General features: G+C 36.5%; 4 protein-coding genes and 2 long non-coding RNA genes across 7 annotated transcripts; 3 read left to right on the top strand and 3 right to left on the bottom strand.

The window, feature by feature from the left end:
* Positions 1-1,680: 1,680 nt before the first annotated feature.
* On the bottom strand, positions 1,681-5,086 carry LOC104751261 (uncharacterized). The gene is made up of 7 exons (XM_087468267.1): positions 4,826-5,086; positions 4,238-4,744; positions 3,993-4,152; positions 3,544-3,902; positions 2,660-3,267; positions 2,468-2,567; positions 1,681-2,391 (listed from the first exon to the last, which is right to left on the bottom strand). Exons 1-7 carry the CDS (start codon positions 5,084-5,086, stop codon positions 1,681-1,683), a joined length of 2,706 nt encoding a protein of 901 aa, XP_087324393.1.
* A 701-nt stretch (positions 5,087-5,787) lies between these two features.
* Positions 5,788-7,786, top strand: LOC104723093 (cyclin-dependent kinase inhibitor 3). Its single transcript, XM_010441392.3, has 3 exons — positions 5,788-6,308; positions 7,237-7,431; positions 7,506-7,786. Exons 1-3 carry the CDS (start codon positions 5,908-5,910, stop codon positions 7,573-7,575), a joined length of 666 nt encoding a protein of 221 aa, XP_010439694.1. The 5' UTR covers positions 5,788-5,907; the 3' UTR covers positions 7,576-7,786.
* Positions 7,787-11,580: 3,794 nt separating this feature from the next.
* LOC147948721 (uncharacterized) lies at positions 11,581-12,533 on the top strand. Of its 2 annotated transcripts, XR_015573718.1 has the most exons (4): positions 11,581-11,622; positions 11,709-11,804; positions 12,034-12,141; positions 12,240-12,533. It is a non-coding gene; the product is annotated as an uncharacterized LOC147948721 (long non-coding RNA). The 2 variants fall into 2 exon arrangements; XR_015573717.1 differs by lacking the exon at positions 11,581-11,622 and having other exon boundaries at positions 11,689-11,804; positions 12,240-12,456.
* A 236-nt stretch (positions 12,534-12,769) lies between these two features.
* LOC147948720 (uncharacterized) lies at positions 12,770-14,117 on the bottom strand. Its single transcript, XR_015579885.1, has 2 exons — positions 13,496-14,117; positions 12,770-13,370 (listed from the first exon to the last, which is right to left on the bottom strand). It is a non-coding gene; the product is annotated as an uncharacterized LOC147948720 (long non-coding RNA).
* Positions 14,118-14,163: 46 nt separating this feature from the next.
* On the top strand, positions 14,164-15,486 carry LOC104723084 (cytochrome B5). The gene is made up of 3 exons (XM_010441381.2): positions 14,164-14,487; positions 14,868-14,934; positions 15,024-15,486. The coding sequence occupies exons 1-3, from the start codon at positions 14,401-14,403 to the stop codon at positions 15,290-15,292; spliced, it is 423 nt and encodes a 140-aa protein (XP_010439683.2). The 5' UTR covers positions 14,164-14,400; the 3' UTR covers positions 15,293-15,486.
* On the bottom strand, positions 15,432-18,261 carry LOC104723074 (BTB/POZ domain-containing protein At5g48800). The gene is made up of 4 exons (XM_010441373.2): positions 17,648-18,261; positions 17,436-17,502; positions 16,220-17,347; positions 15,432-16,149 (listed from the first exon to the last, which is right to left on the bottom strand). The coding sequence occupies exons 1-4, from the start codon at positions 17,752-17,754 to the stop codon at positions 15,607-15,609; spliced, it is 1,845 nt and encodes a 614-aa protein (XP_010439675.1). The 5' UTR covers positions 17,755-18,261; the 3' UTR covers positions 15,432-15,606.
* Positions 18,262-19,800: the final 1,539 nt, after the last annotated feature.

Below are 19,800 nucleotides of genomic sequence, written 5' to 3'. Positions count from 1 at the left end.
GTTGGTTTGCTACAAGGAGAAAACAAGCTGCCGCAATGCCAACTTTACTCACCAAATTCACCGAGTTGATAAAACAAGATAATGTGTAAGTGTAGTATATATTACTCCGATGACATATTGATATCCTCAATCATTGATATAGGGTATCCATAATTAAAAAAAATTGCACAGGGTACACACCTTTTTCGGATTCCGCAAGGCAGATATCCTATTCTTCTCTACTCTTATATCGTCCCAAAAATGGGTCCATAGTCAGGTACATATTTTAAACTTTAACTACACGATTTTGGTGTGTTCATGGTTTCTTGTTGGATTTAAATCCCACAACGGGTTTGCATTTAACTGCATCTGCAGCACATGGAGATGATTGCCCTAACGCTGTGGCACAAAAACGGAGAAGAAATGATAAAACAAAGGACCGTAATTTTGGACGACGTTCTATTTTACGAGTTGACAAGAAGGTTCCAAGCATTCAACAGGAGCACAGCGAAACGGAATTTCAGATGGGACGAAGTACTCATTGACATCGTCAATGGGGAAAGGATGCACCACGAACCAAGGTTGAAGTGGGTTACAGATGTCGACGTTATATATGCTCCAATGAACTGGAAATCTAAGCATTGGGTAGGAGTGGGCATAAATCTTATAACGAGACATGTTTCCATTTACGATCCTTTGATGACCTCCACCAGAGAAACCCTTGTAATGTCCCGGATCAAGCCGGTGTGTGAGATGATACCGTACCTACTTCAGAGGGTTATCGATGTCAACTACCCTCTCGATCCATTTACCGCTGAAAGGTTTAGCCTAGTAGGACAAAACTTGAGGACGGGAGATTGTGGACCTTTTACTATGAAGTTTTTAGAACTGTTGAGCATGGGTAAACCGATCACTGATTGCTTGAAGATCTGCGACAACAATATTGACAATTTCCGAAAGAAGTTCGCGATGGACGTCTACGAAGGCTGTATTGGTCCGATAAATTAAGTAGCGAATAAACATTCTTCCTGGTTGTACTTATTACATTCACGCAGGTGGTCCATATGATCCGTAACAGTCTCTTAGGATGATTATGGTTCGCTGACTTTGAATACAATTTAATTGCCTCGCTCATCATATCATAGGATTGCCAGTAGGGACAAGTTAGTGTGCTCATAATGGATAGAAACTAAGCACCAACCATCCACCTAAAAATAAAGTCTATAACGGTAGAAAAACGATTGTACGTACACTGATGAATACACGTACGTGTGTACACAGATCATAAATATACGTACGTCTGTACACAGACCATAATAAGGCCGTTCCTTAGTTGATGGTACGTACATATATGAATATACGTACGTCTGTACACAGACCATATTAAGGCCGTTACTTAGTTGATGGTACGTACACATCTGATAAAGGCCTAACATATACTAATACTGGTTAGAAAGACGTCATAATGATACATATCTACACCCTCCAATATACAAAAAACACTACACCTGAAGAGGGTTTACAAACAACCGATAGGAGCTATTTGAGTGACCAGACCTCGGAAAATCTAAGAACGACATCCTCAAATCCCACATGTTACCAAAATAATGACCAAACACGCATCTTCTATTAGCAACACGCGTAAAATCAATCTTCAATTTTGCAAAATCATACTGCTCCGGTAATGTACATGGAACCTCTTCAACTTTTTGATCCCGAGTTGAACTCAGCTTCTGGATAATCTACTGTCTCCGACGTAGCATCTAGTTGGAGAAAGCAGTCTCCGTCTAGGACCTCATCAAACACGTCTGCAGCAAGTTTCATCCTAATAGAAGGCATGGCCGCATCACATAGGCCTGTGTAATTTACTCCAAGAGCTATACACTCTAAGCACTTCAACGTGTACACACCACAGTCACCTTGTTGATAGTTCTGTGGGAGTGTTTTCACCCGGTAGTAACTAAATGCCGCCGCCCCGATATGCTCATCTTTGTACCTCCGGTTATATGCTTGTATCAAGCGTGGAATCATTTTTGCGAACGGTTTGCACTTCTTTTGTAGACTCTCATCGGTTCTACCGCTGTTTATGCTATGGTAAACTCTTAGCCTCCGCTGGACTAAGTCAGCTTCGATGGCTACCCAATGGTTGTTATCGAGGTTGTATGGGAAGAGCAGGGTGTCTACATCGTCAACCCACACTTTGTTTGTCATTCCGTATTTTGGCAGCCTTCCCACGTACGTCTCAAAACAACCTTCTCCAAAAACCCATTGATTAGAGGCTTCCATTTTAGGGAATTCGAGTGCCCACATACTAACAAACAAAGGATCGAGAAAAGCAATACGATCTGTTTTATATGGGGATGGCGTTTGCGTCCCCCTAATACGGAACATATGCATACATGTAACCATGTGCTGCAACACGAGTGACATCTATCAGGCATTAGTATACCATAGTTAACTGCGTCAAATGTTATGCTACGAAGCTTACCGCATCCCATAACCAGCCGAATGTTGTAGTTGGCCACAATTGTTTAGGGGTCAGGAGGCGAACATAAAATTCGGCATTTCCAGTGGAAGGTACTTTAGCCCTGAATACCAAAATTAACAAATCAGTTATAGATCGTAGTCCTCAAATCCGAATATAGACACTAATTATATACAACTCTAAATGAAGACTTACAAATCATCAGTTAGGAAGGACATCAGCTTTGCAATTTTCTCAGGACTTGCCTCACTAAAAGGATCGTACACTGCGGGAGATAGGACTACAATGTTGCTTTCACGTCGGGTCATTAATGCAGCTCGCATTGATTCGTCATTAGGGTTGGTGCCCACTGGATCTACTAATAGAAGATCAAGCTCTCTTGATGGAGGAAACACCTTTTGTAACAAATATGCAAAATACATGGCTTTCTCCTTATCTTTCACTGTATGAGACGATGCACGACTCCTGGTCTCATTGGTTAAATCCACAACAGATTCGCACTTTCGATCCGACGAGCGAGGGTTACCACCACTTACCGGATGGATAACATTAATAGGAACGGGTTGAGCACCTGCTCCATCAACTTTGTCATTATACTTTGCTCTTTTATCGCCTTCCTCTGTCTCCCAACTCTGTACTCTTTTGACACGCTGTACACTGTCTACCATCTGCTTTGGAATTCGCTCTACACTATCCTCTGGTTTGATTTTAATACTCCCAGACCACATTACCTTATCCTTAATGGCTAACGGATTCCTAACACAACTAGCAACTTTATAACCATCCTTGTCCGAATGCTTTATCTGATATAGCCATGACTTGAAACAAAAGACATGTATTTGACGTTATTTACAAGACATTTGAAATATAATATGACGCTGTTAAACTAGAGACAAAGTATACAAATTGCTAAATTGTGTGTACGAAAAAAATCATATATCAAAATAATTACAAAATTAATTATACAACTTGACAAAACTGAAATTGATATTGTTTCCTCGAATATATAAATACAATGACTTCATACTGAACAATAGATATATAATAACAATTTTATCAATACGGTACGCAGATCATACTTCCTCTATTTTTTGTTCGTCATTTCTTAATGTAAGAGGTCCTTGCGTATGCGCTCCTCCATCCGTTGTGTTGATAACAACTTTCTTCAATATTTGAACGTCACTCTCAAAGTTACCCATCCTACTCTCCATACCTTGAAGTTTGAACACAATTTCCGCTATTGCTCTAGAAAACGATATCTGAATATTATCCATTTTCGCCCCTAGTGTTTCAACCATAGTAAATAACCTTCCACTACCATCTTCACCCTGCACACCTGAATGCTTATCTCCAGACGCCTTCTCTGCTGAACATTTGTCCCCAACACTTTCTTTCTGCTCCTTCGCATTATTGCGGACATTACGGATGCTGGTTGGGGCTGTTTCAAGGAAATCATCGTCACTTACCCCTGCAACATGTTGCCTCCTCTCCCTCTTCTTCGTATGTTCCCCCTTCCTTTTTTTTACACAATCCCATTCTCTTTCATCCACTTCGCCATTGATCACGTCTAACAGCAGATTATCCAGTTTCTTCTTCAAACCTTCTCCTACACCATACACACAATACTGTCCTGGCCAATCTGGATATATAAACTCCAAAGGTTTAGGTACTAAATGCTTCACCTGAAGCTGCATTTCAGATACCATAACTTTTAATAATCTATCACAAAGAAAAAATGCAGACAAATAATGTATACGTAAATTGAAGGCATACCTCCCCATTATTAAGGAGTTTGCTCCCGGATATGAAGGCTTCGATATCCTTCCTTGGCCTCCCTCCTCTCCACCTTAACAGAGGCAAATCTACACCTTCTCTTACATTCCCGTAGCTAGCCCCCAGCACCTTCACGCTCTCAAATGCCCATATCAGCAATACATGGACACATCCATGGAGGGTATAAGCATTGTTAGGTAACCCAAGGACTTTGATGGAATCAACTAAACTCTTGAATCCAACCCTACCCCATTGAAAACTCTCAAATGCTTCTTCATTCAACGCCCGTTTAGCGTATTCCAGAGGAATCCGACTGTTCCTTGATAAACCAAGCACTCCAACATGAACAAGATACAACCGAGCTATCTGCGTCTTCATTTCATCAGACCACCCACGGCAGCTTCTCAAACCCTCAACTAGCTCCTCCCAGTTGGGTCCATTAAAAGCTTTCACCTTTAAAGCCGCCCATAAAGGTGTATGATCGACTTCAAACTCTGTTTCATCAATCTTCTCACAATTCAAACCACTAATTTCTTCATATTCATATAGAGAGAACCTCAACGGCTTTCCTCCAACCAAAAACCATACCTCCGAAGGAATGTTTATTGCCAATTGATTGGATAATAGATAATGGATGGTCTTCCCACAAAACAGGTAGTCAGATTCGGCTAGATCCAATAGAACTCCCAGCTGCGAATTCTTTCTTATTTTGTCATACACCTCATCACCAACAAAGCCTTTCAAACCACCAAGATTGGACAAACTACAATCGTGGTGCATGCTTCTCATCGGCAGTGGAAAATTACCAACCCCATACAACCTACTTGGATACCTCTTGCTTGACCCCATATCTACGACAGAAGCTTTAGTTTAGTTATTAATTCAATATCACAAAACATTTGTTGCTTAGATTAGCAACGAAGCAACATGAAGTCACACAAATATCTTCCGAAAAACAGAGCTCAACAACATACAGAAAACTAACATACAATATACAAGGCCTATTATGTAATACTCGGGTATAAGAAAACCGTAAGCAATAGAGACTAAACCACGATATAGAAATTTACCTCTGAGCAAATCGCTTTATTTCCCTCCTCCTCTACTTCAAACCACCTCGCCGTCAACTCGCCGTCAGTGGCCGTCCAGCCAAACGTCCTCCACACAGATTCTTTTCACGCTGCAAGCTATCTAAAAATAGCTGATCTCAACCCAACAATCGTAAGACAAACAACACAAAGATTCAAGAGATCGACTTAGGTTTATGATCTTTTTATTTTCCCCTTTTACGATCTTCGTTTTAAAAGAGAATGGCATAAATCGTAATAAAACACACAACTCAGATATAGAAATAATTTGCAAACTTTTATGTGTTATTCTAGTAACACAGAAATCTAAATGTGTTAGTCTAGTAATAAACCTACTTTTATGCAATATTCTAGATAATTTCCTTTAAAAAAATAATAATTTTTATATTTATTTGAAAATTATAAATTTTATTTCCTCCTTTGCTTTTTATTTATTTTTTTAACCCCACACACGACACACAACACAAAAAAACTCGAAAAGCTTTTTTTTCCCATTTTTCTCACTTTCCCTCTTCTTCTCCTTCCTCGAAGCTTTTCCCTCCCAATTTTCTCTTTCCGCTTTCAAGCTTTCCCAATCCAAAAATGGGGAAATACATGAAAAAATCCAAAACTACCGGCAAAATTGGCGTCATGGAGGTCACCGAGCCTACTTCTATGGGTGTTCGAACCAGGGCCGCCAAAACCCTAGCTTTGAAGCGGCTCAACTCCTCCGCTTCCGATTCAGCTCTACCAGACGACTCTTCTTGTTACCTTCAGCTCCGTAGCCGCCGTCTCGAGAAACCCTCTTCGCTGATTGAACCGAGACAGCAGCCTCCGAGACCGAGAGTTCGTAAATCGGGAATCAAAGAGCCTCGCGTTGACTCTGTTAACTCGGTTGACTCGGTTCCTGTAGCTCAGACCTGTAATGGAGATGAATGTTTTGATAATTCCGCGAGTGCCCAAGTCTCTGGAGATAACAGCCTCGATTTTGAATCTAGACACAGGTTCGTTCGTTTTTTTTGTTGGTGCCCTAATTTTATCTTCTTACCAATTCGATTTTGTGTGTTCTGTCTTAATTTTAGTTTAAGTCTTACATAGGACTTTTGCTCAAATGAGAAAGCTTTCTCTGAAGCTTTTGTTGTTTGCTTCAAATCAATGGTGTTTGCTTAGTACAACGGAAAGAAATAGGTCTTTTATGTTACCCTAATTGGTTTGGTTTTGGTTACTCTCTTGTGATGTACTGGTTATTTGCTATTACTGCTTCATCCGTATGAGTCTCTTTTGGTGGTTGATTTTATATTTTAGAGTTATTGTTGTCTGTCCCATGTTGTACCTCATTGCAGAGGGTTATCAATGTTAACAAAGTTATCGTCTTTATAACATTTTTGTACCCTGTTTTGTGCATTTCATTAGGTTAATAGACCTTTTGTTAATGGGCTAATGGCATTGGAAGTGATATGATTCTGAGATTTACTTCTTTGTTTAAAACATGGTTTTCGTTTTTTATAAAAAGTGGGTTGTTGTATAAAGGGTCATAAGCTTTTAATATGTAAGATCATATGAGAATTGAGACTTTCCTCATAAGTGTAATTCAAGTACTGTGGTGTCATGTTCATGGGGCCTAGTGTTTTTTGCATACTTGGGGAATACTTTTGTAGGATACTCTGTTTTTTTTTGGGGCTATTGTCCCTCGCTAGTTGACAATGGGTTTTTTTTTTTTTTTTTTTGCCTTCTCTTTGTTATTTATTGCAATAGCAATATCTGATGGGACCATATTACTCAGAAAGTCTCTACCTTTTTTTGTTGTTTTCTTAAATCAAGCCTCTTTTTATCTTCTGAATGTTTAGCTTTGGTTCAACTCTTGATTCCATTGTGTGTCTTTTGTGGTGATAATGTTATTGAAGTTACTTATCTGATTCTTTTTTTCTGCAGCACAAGGGAGAGCGCGCCTTGTAACTTTGTTGAGGATCATGAGATCATGGTTACACCAGGGTCTAGCACAAGGTCGATGCGCACACCAACCAAAGAGTACACAAGGGACCGGGATAGCACGATACCAACCACTAGTGAACTGGAGGAGTTCTTTGCTTTTGCAGAGCAGCAACAACAGAGGCTATTCATTGAGAAGTAAGCTTGTTCTTTATTTTGTTGTGTGTCATTAGGATGAGAATGAACACTCATTTGTTTTTGAAAAAGTTCAGGTACAACTTCGACATTGTGAATGATGTCCCCCTCAGCGGACGCTACGAATGGGTACAAGTCACTCCATGAAGTTGAAGAGGAAGCAGCTCCAAAAGATATGGTGTGAAGTAAGAATGTGATGGAATTAACAGACTAACCGAACATCGAAAAATCATGTAATCTTAAGTAATAATGTGGTTAGAGAACAAGTTTGAAAGTAGCTTAGGGACCGACCTGAAACCTCACACCATTTGTACTACTAATCTCAGATGCCTAGTGAATTTTTCTCTTTTCTTTCAAATGTTTCTTTTTTTTCTTTCTCTGTCTCTCTCATGTTTATTCAAAACTATATGTAATGATGATTGATGGGGATGTGTGTGAAAATGTTAAAGCTTGGCATATAGTGAAGAAAAAATGATTCAGATGCAGAAGAAGTAAGACCCAATTGGGAGGTTCACGTGTGTATTTTGGTAGGTGCAAAATCTGAATCATATCCTTTTCGTTCAACTACACAAGATTGGTCCTTTTCTTCTCTTTACCATAATTATGACGCACGTGAATGTGTGTGTAAATATTTGAGGTACACATTGAATATTGTGTAATGTAATGTAAGATCAGAGTCCAAATTATAGCACAAGAGAGTTTTAAACAGAAACTGACCCCAAAAAAAATGTATATGTTACAGTGTTTATTGAGAATATCTCTGTTGTTTTAACTTTTTAACGTCTCTTGGAAATTGGCAAAACCAATGGGATGAAAAATTGAAAACTGTGACATCTTATCTAGAAACCAATCATTGCTCTTTGTTTTCTTTAATCTCTTGAAGTGAAAAAGTGAATGCAAGAAATGTTAAAATACATACATACATACATACATACATATATGTACACGGGTTCTTGTTTGATCACGGGCTCGCTGACTATACGAATAATGTTTTGGGACACATAGATTCGCTTACATCACCTCTGTGACCAATGGCACCACTTGTGGTATCTGAATTCAGCTTGTTCAATGTTTTGTTTGACTCTTTTAACTATTTGGTTGAAAAAAGCCAAAAAGGAGGTGCACTGATTACGAAAGCCTTTTTGTCTTTTCGTTTCTTCTTCTCTAACTTGTGGCTTCATCCTTCAAAATCAATGTCTTTAGTGTCTTTCAATGTGAGCCACCAAAGCATGCATTGAAAGTATGAATTTTAACCCGCGGAATAACAGGTTTTTTTTTGGACAAAGCATCACGAATTTTCGACCCTTGAAAATAATATGGTTTTACAGATGTGTAAGTGTAAAGACTATGTTATGTACAATGGTAATATGTTTCAATCCATAATATACTTTTTCACATTCCATTAACACACAAGTAGATTTATTTGGGTTATTGATATGGGTTGATGCATGAATTTATGTTTAATCGGTTTGGGATAATTTGGTCGGTTTGTTAGGTTTAAATGTCGACCCCCTAGTTTTATTGGATATAAAGCGGTTAAACATCACATGTTACAAGTTGTTGCTGGGGCGTATATATACAGTATAGTAATTTTCTGCTGCCATTACATGTAATTCTAACCATATCACGTTGGACACCGTTTTGACAAGTTGCACGAAATGGATCACAGGAGCTTAATTTTGGGCTCACCTTCCATAGTCTACCTCCATCAAGCAAAGCACATCAAGTGAAAGTCAGATATACAACAACAAAAAGAACTCTGTTGATCTCATTTTTATTTACCGCATTGATAATAAACTCACACTAACCCGTCACTTTGAGATCTAATTCGGGATTTTTATCGAGGGATTTCCCTTCCATTAGTCATCCTTTATCAAAAAAAATATACTGAATATAGTTCTCTAACTTTGTATCTAACTCTTGGAGAGTTCCAACATCAGCAAAATTCTATAATGAATCTATAAGGTGACTGCTTATTATAGAAAGTTGATTGCTTCATGTATTTAGCATTCTTTTCTTTTTAACATAATTTTCTTTTTAAGAAAACACTAGAAATGAAGCTATCGTATAACATACTCTCTGTGTTTCACAAAGAGTGTCATTTTGGAGATTTTTTCTTGTTTCATAAAAACTGTCACTTTACAATTCCACTGTAATTTTTATACTAAATTTTCTAATTTACCTTTTATCCCAAAGTTCATTTTCATTGAATTTAAACCATTAGTCACTTATTAAATAGGGGTAAACAGATACAATTCTATTTTTCTTAATTTGTGTGCATTGTGTCAAAATGACACTTTTTGTGAAACGGAGGGGATATGCACTAATTTTTTTTGGTAGGAACATACTAATTTTTTAGCAATATAGTAGTTTTAACTAGATTAAGACCCGTGCTAGAGCACGGGTTGAAATTCATTTTATTTATATTTTAATTTTTATATAAAATATAATTTATGTGATTGTTTTTAAAAAAAAATTTTAGATAAAACATTATGCAATAAAATCATATACTAAATATGAAGGCTTGAAAAAAGACACATATTTTGTAAGTTTATATTGTTAATGATTCTAGATAAGTAATCGTGCTATAACAATGGTTAGATTTTATTTCGTAATCAATCTTGTAACCCAATATTTAAGTTGTAACCAATCAATCTATCAATTTCGTAATTTATCTTTGGTTAACATTGTGGTCTATTGATAAAATCTGTGAAAAATAAATTTGTAATATCGTGTTTAAAAATCTTTGGAAACAACGTGATATAGGACTAATTAAAATCTTCCGAAAATACAATTTGGAATATCCATGATTTTATTTGTTACCATTAATATATCAATTATCAATTTGGAATATCCCTAATATTTAGGTGTAACCGATTTACATAATACTCGTATTATACCCGGTGCTATGCACCAAAATTATATCATATTATCTTAATTGCATTACAAATTTTACAAAAATAAACAAATGTAGGAAATTTTTATTTTAATGGTTAACAAACCCAAATTACAATTACATGGCACACGTTAACTAATTTTATAATATGTCACAAATAGAGTTATAGTACACAAAGATTAGTGATAGCAAAAGAAAAATCTTAAAGATGCCATAAATTGTTGACTTAGTAATTATGCTATTAAGGTAGAGAAGATAAATTAGAGATAAGAAGATATAAAATTTACTTTTTATTTGGTTGTAACATGAAAACAATTTTACCTCCACTACAAAAAAAAAATGTTCCTTACCCAAAACATGGTGTAAATAAAAAATCATTTGGCAGTAAATCTTTGGAATTGATGTTCTACTTTCACAAACGCCTCAAAAATGAATATCTTAACTTCCTCTGACTTTCTTAAAAATGGCTTTTCTCTCTAGTTTTTAGTGATAATTGGAAAAGGATCAATGAAGAAATAAAAAAATGGAATAGAGAACTCAGAACTGATATTGGAGAAGAAGAGAGATTAAAAAAAGATAGTAAGAATGGTTTTCTTTCCACCATAAAACGTAGTAGTAAAAGGAAAACTGACACTTTTTTTATCAATTAACTTTGTTTTTCTTAATTAACTTTCTGTTTAATTTTGATAAACTTGCCCACATGTCAGTATTTAATTGATCAACTAATTTATATTTAGTTGAATAATTATATAATTTGTTTTGTTTTTCTTTCTTTACCACGATTTTACTTTTTTTTTTTAGAAAATAATTTGTTTTCACGTTAACTGGATTTTAGGAATTTGTTTCAATTATGTAATTTTGCTTTTTTTTTTCTCCACGATCTTTTTTTATTATGATAGTTTGTAAAAATAATTTTTTTACTGATGTGTCAAAGAATTATTGGTTGAGTGACTTGTACTTTATAGTATAAAGGATATGAATTAATCTATAATCTATCTATAACCCATTTGTAACCATTTATTAAAAATATAAAGTCTACAAAAACTATATTGTGTACTTCCCTTTTATTAAAGAGAGATTCTCATAAATAGCACAATTTTAAGTTTTTCTTCCAATATTAGCACACACTCTTGAATGTTCCAAAACTAGCACAAAATTATAAATCTTTAATTCTGGGAAATCTAATCATTAAATATAATTATCTTTTTATCTCATCGACGATTACAAATATAAAATTTTCATCCTCCTTGAGATTCGAGATTGGGTCAAAAATATGGCGGAGACTCACAATGGTGGTGGTAGATGTCCATATATTTTCTTTTTGTTTGGTGCTTTTTGTTGTTTGATCGCAACTCGAAAATTATGAGGTTGTGAATTGATATAGTGGCGTGGTTGGTAGCTCTCAAGTTGGCGTCTCTCGTCGATTTTGGATTGGCTTCTCCTCTAACGTTCCTGCTTTACTCTGGTCTCTGCATCTCCAGTTCGGTCTCTCTCTCTCTCTCTCTCTCTCTCTCTCTCTCTCTCTCTCTCTCTCTCTCTCTCTCTCTCTCTCTCTCTCTCTCTCTCTCTCTCTCTCTCTCTCTCTCTCTCTCTCTCTCTCTCTCTCTCTCTCTCTCTCTCTCTCTCTCTATGCTGAGAAGAGCTAATTTACAAACTGTTATTTCTTTTGCATGCTTTTCTCTGATTGGTACTCTGGTTTTTCTTGTAAGGTTTCAAATTGCTAGATTTGGGACTAAGATTGTGAGATATAAGCTTATACGGATGTCCACATTGATGAATTTGCAGGAAGGATTGTTGAGAATTCAAGAAAATAAAAGGTTTGTTCGTATTTTTAAAATTCAGGAAGCACAGTTGAGAATTCAGGAAGACTTTCCTCAAACATATTTCTAGATTTCAATTTTATTGCAAAAACTAGGATTGAAGATTTCTCCAAGCTACATACGAAACAAGATGCAAGTGTGATTTGGATATATTTAAAGAGAGTGTGTTGACATTTCATAGGATTATATTCCTTTATCCAGTTTTACTTTATCTCTTTTTAGACATGTATGATGCTTGTGAAACATTTTTGGATTGTTTTTGTACTTTTGTGTTTATGCGTCATGACTATGTCATATGTTTATGTGTTAGCACTTAGTTTTAGCAGTGATTGAACTTCAAGAACGATTCTATAAAAATTTGGGAATAATTCTATGAAATTCAAGAAAGATTCTATGAAATTGAGGAAGGCTTACTTGAACTTCAAGACGACCTTCATAATTTTTTTTGGATTTTCTAACATCAAGATGTGCATAAAAAAAAGTTATTACCACTTACTAATGGAGTAATCTACTAATATTTGACACATTGAAGCAAAACAAAAAAAAATCATTTAGAAATACATTTATTTAAAATTTAGGAAAGAGACAACAATATTCAGGAATGACTCCTTGCAATTCAGGATCGTTTTCATAAAAAAATTATTGAAATATTATATGAGATTACATCTTTAAATTACATCTTTAAAGATGTTTCCTGTATAAACCTCATAATGTTTGAAAAACAATTAATGCATAAAACTCATCATAGTGGAGTAATCTATGATACATTAAGGCACCACAAAAAAAAAAAAAGATTCAAAAATTATTCATGAAGGATTGAGTGATGATGTTTAGGAATGATCCTTTAAATTCATGATGGCTTTCATAAAAAAAATAAAAAGCTGAGCTCTTTGGCAACTACCATGATTCGAATCTTAAACCTGCAAAAATCAAGCACCTTTTTCACACTCTTCATTCCCAATCTTGGGATCGAAATACTCTCTCTGCTCCCACTCTTTCTTCGCTCGTTCTGCCTTGTTCAGTCTCTCCAATGTATCAGAGTTTCGATGCTCTGTAAGAGCTTTCTGAAAAGCTTCAATTGCAGGTTCATAATCTTTCGAGCAATTCACCATCTTGGTCAAAGCAGTCCCTTTCCTAGTCAAAGCTTTAGGTACCATCTTGTAATCTGAACTAAGCTCTCTACCCCTTTCCACTGCCTTTTCACAATCCTTAATGCACTCATCGTACTGAAATCAAAACACATTGACATTTTAAAAACTAATCACCATTGTCCCTCAAAACCAAGCAAAATCATCATTCTAGCCTATCATCAAAACGACGACCAGAAAAAGTGTCGTTTTAGACTCATCACCTTCCCTCAACTCAATCGCGTCGCAACATCCCTTGTTTTAGACTCATCACAAACTCTAACTTCTGAATCCAGTGGATAAATCTCACCGTAGCCACAAAGTTTTTGAAAAAGAATCGCTCCTTGTGAGCAGCTGGGAGACCAACTAATTGGTTCAAAATTGAGACAAGTGGTAATCGGATTGGATCGGATCGAGATTTTGTATGGAGTCGTGGACAAAGTTCCTGCGTGTTATTCCCAATTGAACCACCACTGTTGTTAATTTTGTAAGGAGCATCGTCGGATCCAGATACATTGATGGCCTTGAAACGACCATTGTTGTCGATCTCTATCTCTAACTCGACAGATTATAACTCACCAGAGATGTTGGAGCCATCAGAGATTTCAAAAGCAAGATTGGAGCAGTCAGAGAGCCCACCAGAGATGATGAGAGCCCACCGGAGACGATGACGCACAACGACGAAGAAGGTAGAGAGATTACAAAATCGTAATTTATTTTGGTATTTTTCTAATATATCTTAATTATATCTTAATATTCACAAATGCTATTTTTGTAATATTTAAGAGGGTGTGCTATGTTTGGAAGAAAAACTTGGATTGATGCTAATATAAGATATTTCTCTTTATTAAAAAGGGGATATCCACGTTAGTTAAATACTACCACTAACAAGTAACAAATTAATATATATTACACGCGGAAAACGGATTATTTAATTAAATGCTAATTATTGTACATTGATTTGAGTTATTGGCGACCCCATCTAAGATGAGATCACAACACTTTTTTTACCTTAAGACGGTTGGTGAAAGAAAGATCCCAAAATCAGATTCCAAATTAAAAAAAAAAAAAAAAAAAAATCAATTCTCAACCCTCACCTCTCTGTGAACCTTGTTCATATCATCGGAGAATGGGCGGAGACGGCAAAGTTTTCACCTTGTCGGAGGTTTCTGAGCACAGTAGCTCCAAAGACTGTTGGATCGTCATCGACGGCAAGGTCTCTCTTCCTTCTTCTACTCTTTATCATCATAATTCTGATCCGATGATTTTGCATCTTTTTGTTCGTTGGATCCGAGATTCTGAAAAATATGTAAACTTGGATTTTAGTACGATCTTTTGCATCTCACTATATGTTAAAACAATTATGGGTTTAGATCTGATCTTATGTTGCGAGATTCGTATTTGAATTTGTGATAGTTTTACTAGTTAGCGCTGCTTAAGTAGGTCACTTCATGTCTCTGTTTGATCTTGTATCTGTTGATAAGAAGAACCCCATTTGATTTATGTCTCTGATAGTGTTGAATTAGGGACTATGATCACAAAGTTTACATTTTTTTTTTTTGTTTGTGTGTGTTTCGTTTTTGATGGTTTGTATAGGTTTATGATGTGACAAAGTTCTTGGATGATCATCCTGGTGGTGATGAGGTTATCTTGACTTCTACAGGTACAGATCTTGCATGTTTTGCTCATAGCCCTGATAGATAGTTTTTTTTTATGTTTTTACAAGAAATGTGTTGTTGTTGGTATTCCCAGGGAAAGACGCGACCGATGATTTTGAGGATGTCGGACACAGTTCTACTGCAAAAGCTATGCTAGATGAGTACTATGTGGGTGATATTGACACATCTACTGTCCCTGTTAAAGCTAAGTTTGTTGCTCCTACTTCCAAGAATGCTGAGGCTACTCAGGATAAGAGCTCCGATTTTTTCATTAAGCTCCTTCAGTTCCTCGTTCCTCTTCTAATCTTGGGCTTGGCTTTTGGCATCCGGTATTACACCAAGACCAAGACTCCTTCTTCTTGAAGATTTGTATTGAGGCCGAAGTGATTGCTTGCTTCTGTACGACGTGGTTAAACTCTCTTTGTCTCTCTCTATCTCTCTCTCTGTCTGTCTTGTAAGACATCATTATATTCTCTTTCGCAATCAACTGAGAGACCTTTGATTTTAAGTCATCTACCTTTGTTGTCTTATATCAATATCATCAAATCCATTTACAAGGTCTTGAACTCGATAATTGAAAATATCACTCACTCACTCTCACACTAATCTCAATAAGTTTTGTCTTTGCACTCACTTAAAAAAGCAGCAACAGGTAAGAGAAAATGAGAAACACTGAGCTAATCTGTGCTTGCGCAAGTTCTCTCCATCACCTTTGAATCTGTTCTGAAAGACTGCTTTGATGGAGAGCTTGATCCTCTTGAAGAACTATGCCCAAAGAAGCTAAGTTTTCCCATTTTCTTTGAGAAACTGCTCATGAATTTGCGTGAATGAGACCTCTGCATATCTCTCTTCATGCAGATATGTTCTTTCTCTAGGTCGTTGAGTCTCATTCTCAACCTTGTTAACTCGAGCTTCAGTTCCCGGTTTTCTCTCCTCAGAGAGGCATAGTTGTCTTTGGGCGACATTGCTGCACTGAGAGCTCCACTATTGATTCTCCATGACTGTTGTTGCTGCTGTTTTGGCTTTGGCTCTTCGTCTGAGTAAGACGAGCACAAGGAGCCTCGAAGCTTCAGTTGCTCAAAATATAGAACTTGAACTATGGACTGCAGGGGAAGCCGCTCGTTTTGTGCTGCATGTGCTCCAGCCTCTTGTGAGAGCTTCTGGAAGTCGATAAGTTTCGACAGCTTCTTCTTGTCTGAATCTGATAACCCTTGATGTGCCTGAGAGCATAAAACTAACATAATTATATTGTACAAACAAGAAAAGTGAATATTTCTTATAGAAAGTTACCTTAAGATAGAGGTCAATGGCACGGTATAAGCCATCATGAAGAGTGCGAGCATGAGGCGGTAAGGCTTCTGCGATGAGCAAGAACTTACAAAGGTCAAGGTTAGCATCGGGAGCAATCTCAGCAAGATAACTGTCTACAAGCTTTGCAACTTTAAACATGGCCGTTTGTGAAGGCGAATGTGGACTATCGCATTCAAACACAGACTCTTCATCCTCACTATCATCTTCTCCTTGCTGCGAGAAATTTACCAAGATTCTGTGAACCGTGTCTATGTCGAATAAAGTGTCTCCTGCGTGACGAAAAGACGGGATCAAGAGATCGTCTAAAGTTGCCATATCAAGCTGAGAACCGATCCTTCTCTCTAGATCAAGCCTGCAGGAAACTGAAGTCTCAAGAATCACTGCTCTTCTCAGTAACCCAAAGAGGAAACTGATTGGAACCACAAGGTTTTCGACAGGCAAAAGCGTCACAATTGTCTCAACAATGGTTTGTTCATGTTCAGATCTCTTTGTCAGTTCTCTCTCAGCGTAACTAACCAAAGAAGCTCCTATACTCTCTGGACGCACGCCACGACACTTCATCGCATTCAACACTCTCTGATACAAATCAATCCTAAGAACCGAAAGATCTTCAATCCACCAATCTCCTCCGTCGCCACTAGTGTTCTTTACTTGCCTGCTCATATGAAGCCTCCCTGAGCTACTATACTCCAACCGTGAAAAACTCGAAGCAATCTGCTCAGCGCAGGCCTTTGAGGCAATGGCATCAATGCATCTACCTATGATATTGAGTTCGTCTGCAAGAGGGAGAAGATTCTCGGATTGTTTCAGAACTTGAACACACATCTCAAGGTTCTTGCATACAATGCTATCAAGATATTCCTCTGTTCTTGAAGCCAAGTTGTCTTTGGAATACTCTTCCGTCATCTCGAGGTAATCAGAGACGCAAAAGAGCTGAGCAACGTTCGAAGAAGTTATCTCGAAGTTGATCCCATAACAGAATTTGGCTGCTAGTTCGAACGTCTCTGCTCCTCCTGGGAGATTAAGAAGCTCCACTTTGGAGATATCTGAATCTCTATGTTCTGCAACTATTCTCCGGATCCTTCCACTTCTAGAGACTAAAGGGAACTGGAGAAATGGAGAATCATTTTATTGGTTAAATAACGGTTTACTTAAGAAAGAAACAAAGGTTGTGTTCTTCTAAGTATGAATATACCTTATGCAGAGGAAAGTTTCCTCCATTAACTTCTATAGTTATATCACTTGGAACGTCTCGAAAGATCCTGAGAAGTTACAGGAAAGAACATCATATAGCAAGATTGAGACAGAGCCATAGAAAAGACACTAGTTGTCTTGATCAGAGAAACTTAAAAATTGTTTCAGTTAGTTACAGAACCTCATCAAGAGAACAAAGAAGACAGAACATACCATTCACTACAGCTTTGTCGGGAAGATTTAGCCAGAGAGAGTTTCTGGTGATGATGGAGATGTTGATGATGCTGTAACAGAAGATGCTGATGATGATGCTTGTCCATGAAGCAGAATTATGTTCAAGAAACCAGAGAAAGAAGAAGATGAAGGTGGATTAGTTTGGTGATGGTAGTTAAGTTCTTGTTTTCTTTCTCAGGCAATTTCCAAAAACCAGAGAGAGAGAAAGAGAGAGAGAGAGAGGGTGATGATGATGATGGAAATGGTAATGGGAGTGTTGAATGAGCATTAATCATAGTATTTGGCAAAATCCAAAGTTTTTGTCTTTGTCTTTGTGTTGTTGGGTCCCTTGACTCACTTCTTGTGTCTCTCCAAATATTTCTCCTTTACATTTTTCCCTCTTTTGAAATTTCAAGATCAAACCTTTTTCAATCAACATTGTCAAACGTGAATCTAGCCACCGTTTCCTTTGGGATAAACAAAAGATTCTCTACAATTTTGGGAAAAGAAAATAATGAATCAAAGATTTAAAGAAGTTAACAATGGTAATTACTAGCTAGTGAAGGTAAAATGGACAAGTTTAATATGTTAATAAGAGATGACAAAAAAAAAACAATATAGAGAACAAAAGAAAAAAAGTAAAAAGGTGAGGAGGCTTGAATCCAAAGGTAAAATGATTTGAGAGTGGGAAAAGTTAAAGCGGGAACAAAAAGGAGCGTTGATTTTGGAAATTTTATTACAATCCTAAATCCTCTTTTTTGGTTTGCTTTTGTCTCTTTGTCATCATTTTTTATAATCTTTGTATTTTTGTCTTAGCTCTTAGGGGTAGAAAGCATAGAATCCCTTTCCAAAACACACACTAGTTCTACTTTTTCATTTTACATTTGTTTATGGTATATATGTTGGGGATGGGTTTTAGAATTCTACTATACGGTTGGAATTTTTTCGACGTTTGTGAACTCAGGGAACTTATGAGTTGTGATGGATGGATTCGGCATTCGGGCATTGGAGAGCGAACCAAAAATAAATTCTTGGTTAGTCGAGTCAATAGGACTTTTTTCCTTGGGTCCACCTTTCAAAAAGATAGAAATGGTCAAGATGGTGGATACAAATATAAATCATCCCTTATTTATTTATATCAAACATAAAGTTTAAGTCATGAAACTCTTCTTAAGTGATCCTAATCGTAAAGAAATATTTCTTTTGATAACCTTGAATGATCTGGATCAGCATTGAACCAAAGATACATAATTAGAATTTGGCTCAACGTACGTCAACCAACTTAAGCCGTCCGAGTTTCTACTAATTCCAGAAATGACAGAGAAAACTTATTCTATTGTATTTTAAAGTTATCCGAATAGAGAGATCTTATTCGACTTACTTTGCAAGGACTTTACAAATTACAATACAACCACCCGACAATACATACAGTCACACACAGCTTATACTTTTCAAAGTACATATGATTTTAGTTTCTATATAAAATTCGAATAGTCCCTTTAGGCTCCAACTACCTTAGGTTACGTACAAATAAGTTGGGCAGATTCATTAATTTAATTTTATGAAAAATGCCTTACAAGTCACACTCACCCATCTAAAATAGTAACAAATATTTATTTGAGATCAGACAAATTTTAGAGTTTGTTAGCTGGGGGTTGCGTTGCGTTGCGTTTTGCGTGTGATGTCGATTAGTGTTATTTGCTTGAACCAAGTAGGGCCCGAATCACGTTCAACGTTACTTCATTCACGTTCGCGTACTTAATTAATCGTTGTATGTCCCATACATATACCGACGTAACGGATACTTCTAAAGATAGACTTTTCCATTGAAAAATGTCTATAAATAGTGTAGTAATTCGTTTAGTTTAACCATCATTAAATAAGCTAAAAAAATTAAGGGTTACAACTTACAACCAAAACAAGGAATAGAGAATTCACTTTTGAAAAAAAAAAAAAACATAATAATAACAAATTTTATTAATAAAGTAATTCGACTAGATCATATCAAACTCCGCTCCATTTTCATCTCCAAATTCTATATAAAGAAAAACAAACTTGTCCAAAATAGAAATTTCTGTTTTTTCCTATATATTTGGAGATTTTCAATTTATTTCTCCATTTTAGAGTTTAACCTTGTTATTTACAAATCAATC

Source organism: Camelina sativa, chromosome 2 (assembly GCF_030686135.1).
Source record: "Camelina sativa cultivar CO46 ecotype springtype chromosome 2, ASM3068613v1".
Taxonomy (NCBI): domain Eukaryota; kingdom Viridiplantae; phylum Streptophyta; class Magnoliopsida; order Brassicales; family Brassicaceae; genus Camelina; species Camelina sativa.
The sequence above is the reverse complement of the archived record's forward strand: the minus strand, read 5'-3'. Positions and strand labels throughout refer to the sequence as shown.